This window comes from Limulus polyphemus, unplaced genomic scaffold (genome assembly GCF_000517525.1).
Source record: "Limulus polyphemus unplaced genomic scaffold, Limulus_polyphemus-2.1.2 Scaffold2, whole genome shotgun sequence".
NCBI classification, from domain to species: domain Eukaryota; kingdom Metazoa; phylum Arthropoda; class Merostomata; order Xiphosura; family Limulidae; genus Limulus; species Limulus polyphemus.
This window is the reverse complement of record NW_013665612.1, coordinates 619,423-628,536: the sequence shown is the minus strand read 5'-3', so window position 1 is coordinate 628,536 and position 9,114 is coordinate 619,423. Positions and strand designations below refer to the sequence as shown.

Genomic DNA, 9,114 nt, shown 5'->3' with positions numbered 1-9,114 from the left:
GGCGAACATGTTTGGTGTGACGGGGATTCGAACACGCGACCCGCAGATTGCGAGTCGAGCGCCCCAACCACCTGGCCATGCCGGACCCGGTTATAAAAGGGAAGGAAACTTCTTTTCAAACTCCTGTGAGATTTCAGTTTTTACCATTAGCTACAATTCTATGTTAATCAAATCCAAGGTTTTGCGCCCGTTGTTGATATGAATCTCTTATGTTCCTTGAATTCCTGATCTCAATAGATGTCTGTTATCCTACGTTTCCTCCTATTTACATTTTTCGCTCGGTTGGTCTGAATTTACGCCCATTCCAACTTAATAGTATAATAATATGTGACATCAGGTCTATTCCGTGTTTTTGTTCCCTAATCTTGTAAAGAACTCTTAAAGATACGTTTTTCGGATTGATAGATTGAGATTGTAATTCCTTAATAGACTGTCTTTAAAACACATACTTAATTAGTATAGGCAAGGACTACGTCTTTCTTGCTTCTCATCACTTCATAAACTCCTTTGTATGGGTTTCGACTTTCAAGGCTAATTATACAGAGGGATTTACTCAGGCACAATGAACGCTGCTACAGAGTCGTAATTCACCGTTAGTGTTTTGACATCAAAGATGTGCGTTGGTTGAAAAAGCAAATTAACATGTTGTGTGTTTGCTTCAACAACCTGATGAATAGACGTAGAAAGATGTGCCCACCACAGAGACACACAAAATTATCAATATCCTTGTAAGTGTTGCTGGAAAGAGTACCAATCTAAGCTCCATGTTTTATTGGGGTTATTATGAGTAAATTAGTGCGTTTCTTCAGTGTAGAAACACTAAACGTTGTATGTTTTCTACAATTTTCACACAAGTTTTGCACCTTTAAATTTTTGGGGAGCAGAGTTATCCGTGGAACATGATGTTCAAACTTGACACTAACTGACATCGCTGTATGTACAAGATTATCTGCAAATGTCAGTTCCCTGTTTTGCATTCTAAATTGGGACATTTTCTGCAGTAAAGTATTAATTTAGAACATACGACCTTCAACGTTGCGTGTATGACAGGATTTTGTGCTGTTGTTTATGACATATAACAGCTTAAAGATTACTTATAGCAATTGAAAACATTTGCTTTTCCATTTTGTTATTTCATCATGTGGTGCACCATATTAAGAACATTAATGTTGTCTACTATTTGGTAAATAATTAATACGGTTTTCTTAATTGTCCACTTTTTTTGGATTAAAATAGATAACTCTGGAATTTTCCAGTATTTAATATTCTCTAAATCTATTTTTGTAAAATATTTTTGGAATCGTGTTAAAATCACCCTATTAAGAATAAAATATTGTTTATAGATGCTTAAAATATTTTGGATTAACAGTTGTTATCTCATGTGTTAAACTTTATAAGCTATTGAGTTTTCTATCCACATAATACTGTTTAATAATCTACACTGAACTTACTCCTAGCTCTTAATTCTCGAGTGATTCGACAAAACTGTGAATTTTTGGAATGGTATTAACGTAGAAGAAAAAATAAATACATCAAAAATATAAGCTAAATGTGACAAAAACTTAAAATTTTATAGTGCATTATTATTAATGAATATTTAAAGATTTTCTGAAAATAGAACGTGAAGATAACATACATCCTAATTTCATTTTTTTTCATTTTTCTCTTTTCATTATGACATCTTATTTAGACTTTTTATCAAACATTTTTATTAAAATATAACACAATTATCATTCATTTAATAACTTATTATCTAGTATCGAATGTGTAGGCAACAATTTAGATTTTAAACAGCTGACAACATTGTATTTTTCACATAGATATGTAACTGCTTTCAGTGAAGTGAGTGTAATTTTTTTGGATAAAGATACAAGTTACTCACTTGTCCACAATGTCTTGTTCTACAGGACCTACAGCAAATAAAATCAATCTTAAATTTCTGACAATTAAAACCTTGTGTTTAGTATAATATATTCATCTTTGTATGACTCTTTGTTTTATATATAATATAAAAATAATTAAAATTAGAGGAGAATATAGAAAAATTAATGTTGAAAGAACAATACTGTCTTGGATTAGTAATGATTATAAGATAAATGACACTTATAGAAATGTTGATAATATCACTTATATAATGATAAGACCTATTTTGAGGTTTATTTGCTATTTCAAATGTCATGGAGAACCACTCATAGATTACACTTTGCTGAGAAATTGTCAGAAATAAGCAATCCATCACGGTTAACTTATTCTAATAATTATCACGTTAAGGAGCCTGTCTCTTTTAAATTTTACCTTGTTTGTAAAAAAATAGAATGTTACGCAAAGTTCCACACTTAAACCCAAAATAACAATCATAAAGTTATGTGGTTGCATTTTCTTCTTTAGTATATTCATTATTTATTGTCTCACAATGAACCAAGATATAGAACGCTTTCAAGCAAATACTAACTTCAGAGTAAAACCCAGGTAATTCTCCTTTCAAGTACGATTTTCATGATTTATGAAACTTCAAGATTTTATACCATAAAAGATTAATGGATGTCTTGTATGCTTCAAAGACCTCTCAACGAGAGAGAAAATAAGAATCACCTCACATCCTTCAAAGAAATCTGGTAATTTTTACTTGCCACAATATAGCTAACGTTTCGGTATGAAGTTTTTTAAACGCTACTTTTGTCTCTCGCTGACACTATCTACTCTATCTATACGTATATAATTTTAATTGACCTGGATTCATAGTTTAGCAGACGCTCTTCAAACACATATCTTAAGATGAAAATTAAACCGTCTCTTATGTATATGTGTATGTGATAGAGAGGGGGTATGTGGAATTTTGAAACATTCAGTCTTCCTTGTGTGTTCATTTACTATGAGTTGTAAGTGTTAACAATGGTATTGTAGTAACCTAAATGAGATATTTTATTTGTTTATTTTTGGGTTACCTTACTGAAACTTAAATCACTACAGAAGAAGATATCCTAAGTTATGATAAACAATCATAACTTAAGAGATTATAAACAAATACAACCAGCATCATAATTCGTGAAGAATATTCTTGCTTTGAAACGTTAGAACATAACTGAATACCTATATAGAAGTATTTCACTTTTTTCTATTGATGTTGAATTTCGCGGAAAAATGCTCGAGGGATACCGGCGCTAGTCACCCATCATTTTGAAGTGTTAGACTAAAGGGAATGCAGTTAAGTAGTCAACATCACCCACCCCTACCCATGAGCTACTCTTGTTGGGCGAAGTAGTGGGATTTTACCGTTACTCTTATAACGTACCCACAGCCTCAAAGTGCGAAGCGCTATTTGTTTTGGGGGGAAGGGGGTAACAGGGAGCAAACTACAGAACCTCAGATAGACAGTTTGGCATGCAAATCACTGGGCCGCGCTCTGCCTTATCTCAGATGGACGATTGAAATCTAATGGTAATGATTCCACATAAAACGATACCAGAACCAAGATACTAAACCTTTATTGCTTTAAACGTAGATCAATCAAAACCGAACCAGATATCCAGTGTTATTTTGTTCTTAAATAGTTCTATGGGATTTATAATAAATCAAATCATCATATGAGAGCTCTCTCTCGCTATATATATATATATATGTGTGTGTGTGTGTGTGTTTATATGTATGTACGTATATATATATATATACATATATATCAGTTTGTCATCCTTTCATTTTTATTATGACTAACTTTTGAGTATTTACTTATCAAACATAAACAATTTACGTATCGTCAATGTAAAAAATAAAATAACTGATAAATCAATCACTCCACTCTGTCATATGAGGAAGTAAAAGAGAATAGGTCTCAGAACTTATCCTCCAATTTATCTTCCAATTATCTTATATGAATTTTCTGCTGCTATTGTTCATAATGTTATAAAGATATTTCCAACTGTATCATTGGACTTATATTCCGATCAGTTAATGTTTATCCAAAGAACTGAAAGTAGAAAATTTAAACTAATATTAATATTGATTCCAACTGACTGAACGATATTTTTGGAAGTGATATACAACAAATAACGTACACCATTTTACTTTTTGTTAAAGAACAAATTGACTGAATAATATTTATACAACAAACAAGGTACACCATATTACTTTTTGTTAAAGAACAAATTGACTGAACGATATTTTTGGAGGTGATATACAACAAATAACGTACACCATTTTACTTTTTGTTAAAGAACAAATTGACTGAATAATATTTATACAACAAACAAGGTACACCATATTACTTTTTGTTAAAGAACAAATTGACTAAATGATATTTTTGGAAGTGATATACAACAAACAAGGTACATCATTTTACTATTTGTTATTGAACAAATTGACTGAATGATATTTTTAGAAGTGACATACAGCAAACAAGATACAACCTATTACTTTTTGTCAATGTACAAGTTGACTGAATGATATTTTTGGAAACGATATACAACAAACACAAACAAATACTTTTTGTTAATGAGCAAATTAAAATTTAACATTCGGATTTTCTTTGTCATTTACTCACTGGTTTAATGAAAAGTCTAATAAAAATATGCTGGATATTTCTTTAAATCTTACACAACTCATTTTAATAATCTGAGAAATATATATTTGCAGAACTATGTGCAATTCACGTTCAAAAAGTTGTTTTTGCGAGCTTGTACTGATATTTGAAACATAAACTATTAAATTGACCTTATAAAACGCTTTGAATTAGACACAAATTTTACAAACAATAAATGTATCTTATTTTTTTTTATGAAAAAAAGGGGAAAGTAATCATTCAGTATTTTATTTCTTTCAGACATTTCAGCCGAAATATATAATGATAAACTTAAAATATGAAAAAAAAAGTAGTTTATGTCACACATTTCGTTTCCTGCTCGCAAAACTTTTATTTATAATTATGTCACCACACATATGCGTGTGGTGTGTCTAGCTTTCTCGAACTTTCGAATTCTGCGTTGATGATTTTGGATTGATACCCGCCTGGTGGTTTCTAAGTTTTACTGCTTAGATAAAATACTTCTAAACAATTTGAAGTTTACTTCAAAATCTTTAGATCTGAATTCTATCAATTTATTACACTTTTAATTTAAAAAAAAGCAACGTTTACTAAAACGTTCTTAGCATCTCTTTTGTTTTTGCATTAAAAGTTTACTCAGAATTTAGCAATTATAAATCATTTTAATGAACAGAATAGGATAGTTGTGTTAATTCATACGTTTTACTTTTATTACTTTTAAAATACTTCTTAACTATTTCAATATTCTAATTTACTTAATTTGCAATATCCTATTCTTTAAACTGACAAAATACACATTAATAATTCGCGTTATATTTTTATCATAATTATCCAACACATGTGTTTAAAAAGAACTTACAAATTCCAACTTTACTGGTTTTTTATAACAAATAAAACATTCGTCTCACTGATATGCTTCTGACCTGGATTTTTCGTAGATTCTTCTGTGTCTTTATTTGTATTTTCTTGTCCGCAACTGGTTTAGTAGAACCCAAATAAGATGGTCTTATTGCGATAGTGAAAGAACTTTTAACCTTCGAAATTATTATTCTGAATAAAGTTTAAACCGATTATCATTAAAAAGGCTTACTCCTTTTGATGTAAGTATATTGTTCTTGCTTATTTTTCTCATTCCTTCCAAGTAACGGATCACGCCTTTCTTTCTTTGGTCCAACAAATTATATTTATTAACATCAAAGATCATGCAAAATTCAAATATGTAAGCCACGCCTAAATTTTCAACCCTTAAAAAATATGAGAAACAATATTACAAAAGTTATTTTCAAAACGTTTTATTTTGATGAAATCATTCAATCCTTTTTAAAGTAGAGATAAGTTTATTTGTTTGTTGTTGAGGACAAAGCTAACAATGAACTTTCTGTACACTGCCAACCGCGGTATTGAAACCCGATTTTTAGCATTATAAGTCCTCAGACATACCGTTGAGCAGCCGGGAGGCTAGAGCTAAGTAAATAAAAATTATTTCCAAAGTAATGTTGAAACTGCAAAGACATACATTATTTAATACCGTTTGATATTATTTTCACTAAACCTTTCCACCACATATTTTCTCAATATCAATAAATAGTCTTGAGTTTCTAGTTAAATGCAAGATGTTATTAGATTTAAAACGAACAAGTCATTGTAGACTTAGCTATCTGATTGATCATTTGATAGTTGATTTAAAACAATATGTGGTTCATAAAATGTTAAAACTTCGCTATCTACTGCAGAAGATAGAATTCGTATTTGCACATATATATGTATCTAAGAGTATGATTTTTTACTGTTTGGTATTTGGTAAAAGACATTAATTAGAATTGTATTTTAATAACAAATTTGGCAATTCAAAAATTAAGTTATAGGTTTTGCATTTTTTTCTGACTTACTCGAAGTGATAATGAATTATTTCAATGTATACCTCCCAGTAGCACAGCGGTATGTCTGCGGACTTACAACACTAGAAAACGGGTTTCGATACCCGTGGTGGGCAGAGCACAGATAGCCTATTGTGTAGATTTGTGCATAAATTCAAACAAACAAACAAATTTCGATGTACAGTTAAAAATGATTAAAATAAACATATTTTAATAATATTTTGGATAGTAAAGAGTTTGTGAGCAATTTTAAATCCTTGATAAACAAATTATTTGATGCATCTTTTAGTTCTTAAATTATAATTTTCAACTAAAATGTATTAATATTCTGCAGTTTTAAAATCAAGATGTTCGGAATTTAAATATAATTTTCTAACACAATAAACTGTTAAGCTATGATCTGATATTTTTCCAACATTACAAAATTCTAGTAATCAGGGTTTAAGTTTTGACTTTACTTTCAATGCACAGTAACTTGGACAATACTGGTAGTTAGTAGTGTAGATGTTGCTTATTTGAAGTATGTAAAAGTATGTAGGAAGAGAGGAAACTACTTTCCAGAACTCTTCTTGATATTTATGGACACAAACATACTGAAAAGTCGAAATTTTACTATACGGATGTTAAGTACGGTATATTAAAACGATTTTGGAAGCTCACTACGTCGTTATATTCCTTTTGGGCCATTGTACCTAACTTGATGAGTTGATACTTAATAACATGAACATCAGTTATTTCTTTCTTTTGTTCTACTACAGAGAAGATAACGAGGTTTTCTAAAGAGTGATACTTACCTTTCTCTTCTTCTTGTGCTCTAAGCCTCATTATGATGACAATAAAAACAGCCATAAGCACCAGAGCCCCAACTATTCCAATTAAAATACCCAGCACAGGACTGATGATTGGCCTTTCAATTTTTGCTAATCAAGGAATGTATCATGAGCTTAGAAAGTGTGAAAATTTTCAAATTCGAATTTGATTGTCAGAAAGTCTAATTATTTTTCATAAAGCTATGACGATCTTAAATTCTAAATAAATTTTAAACATAAAATCTATTGCTGCTATAAATATAAAACAGGTTCCGGAAGAAAGACTATTCCACTTGAGATGCTTGTATAACTGAAAGATTATTTAGTTAATCATTCTAGAACTCCACATGTTACGGTTTTATAATATATCTATGTATCAAATGATCTTCTCCGTTTTGAAATATTCTACAATAGTGCTTTAAAACACTTCAAAACCAATACTAGTAAGAGAACTATTTACCTGTACGTTTCTCCGGAGCTGGTAATGTCGTTGCAGTCAGAGCGACAGAATGACTTTTACCCTTTGAATTTGAAGCGTAAATTGCAAGAAGAAAGTTCGTTCCTGGAGGAAGATTATTGATAGTGAAAGTTGGAAAATCTTTTTCGGACATGTTGATCTGTAGTCTATCCAGTGGAGAGTTAAACACTTCTAAATGAAACATCTGTTTTAATCCCCCATTATAACCAGCTTCGCACTCTATTTCAATAACTGTTATCGTTCTGTTTGTAATCTCGCAATTCTTCACGGGATCTGGCCTTCCTGAAATAAACATTATTCTGTTTCATTCAAAAATCGTAGCGCTATTATTGTAGTGACTATAGAAAATAGTGTTTAATGCCGTACTGTTATAAAACATCAGTATGTTTAAGACATTTAAAATGTCTATAATCTGGCAATCAACCGAGAGTTCCAACGTACTCATGCGTAAAATTGGAAATAAAAACGACAATTGAGGAAAAATACATAATAGCGATTTCTTTTAATATTGGGATATATAGAAATACATCATGTAAGCTTCCTCAGCAAATGAGTAGATTAATATCTGGAAATATTTTCTTTCCTGATGTTTATTCTTTACAGATATATCTAAACTTTTTTATACTAAAATTACATGAATTAAGCTTATTAAACTTCAGAATTAATTACAGGTTTAGGTAAATTTACCTCAAAATATTAACAACAACAAAAAAAGAGTTTAAACAGGTTTTGCATGATAATCATCAATACGTATTAACATTTAAACTTGGCCCGGCATGGCCAGGTGGTTAGGGAACTTTACTCGCAATCTGTGGGTCGCGGGTTCGAATCCCCATTCCACCAAACATGCTCGCCCTTTCAGCCGTGGGGGCGTTATAATGTGACGATCAATCCCACTATTCGTTAGTAAAAGAGTAGCCCAAGAATTGGCGGTGGGTGGTGATGCCTTCCCTCTAGTCTTACACTGCTAAATTAGGGACGGCTAGCGCAGATAGCCCTAGTGTAGCTTTGCGCGAAATTCAAAACAAACAAACAAACATTTAAACTTAAGAAACTTCTTTTGTTTTTTGCATCACTAGTAATCATTCTTTCAGATTTTGTGAAAGAGAAGTAACTATATGTAAGTAAAATATCTCAGTTTTTTCCCTTAAAGCTTGTTAATTGAAAAATGCTTTGTGAAAGAAACATAACATCTGCTTTAATGAAGAAAGAAATAGTTATATAACATTTGCTTTCACATATCAAATATATACACTTTTTTGAGAGATTATCTTGACATTATCATGCATATATATATACATATAATCAGATTCTAACATATACTTGTAGCTAAAAACTGAAAAATCTCGCGGAAAGCCACCATTTCAACTATAAAGATGCTCCTTCCCCACTCACTTCGTGGCTTACAACGCT

General features: G+C 30.9%; 1 protein-coding gene across 2 annotated transcripts in view; it reads right to left on the bottom strand.

Moving 5' to 3' along the window:
- Positions 1–9,114, bottom strand: part of LOC106466034 (nephrin-like) — a 122,147-nt gene that overhangs the window by 22,284 nt on the left and 90,749 nt on the right. For both annotated transcript variants that reach the window (XM_022393963.1, XM_022393918.1), the window contains exons 8-10: positions 7,684–7,983; positions 7,209–7,334; positions 1,883–1,910 (exon numbers count right to left, since the gene is read on the bottom strand). In XM_022393963.1, coding sequence (XP_022249671.1) covers positions 1,883–1,910; positions 7,209–7,334; positions 7,684–7,983 — 454 coding nt within the window. The remainder of the gene's footprint in view (positions 1–1,882; positions 1,911–7,208; positions 7,335–7,683; positions 7,984–9,114) is intronic.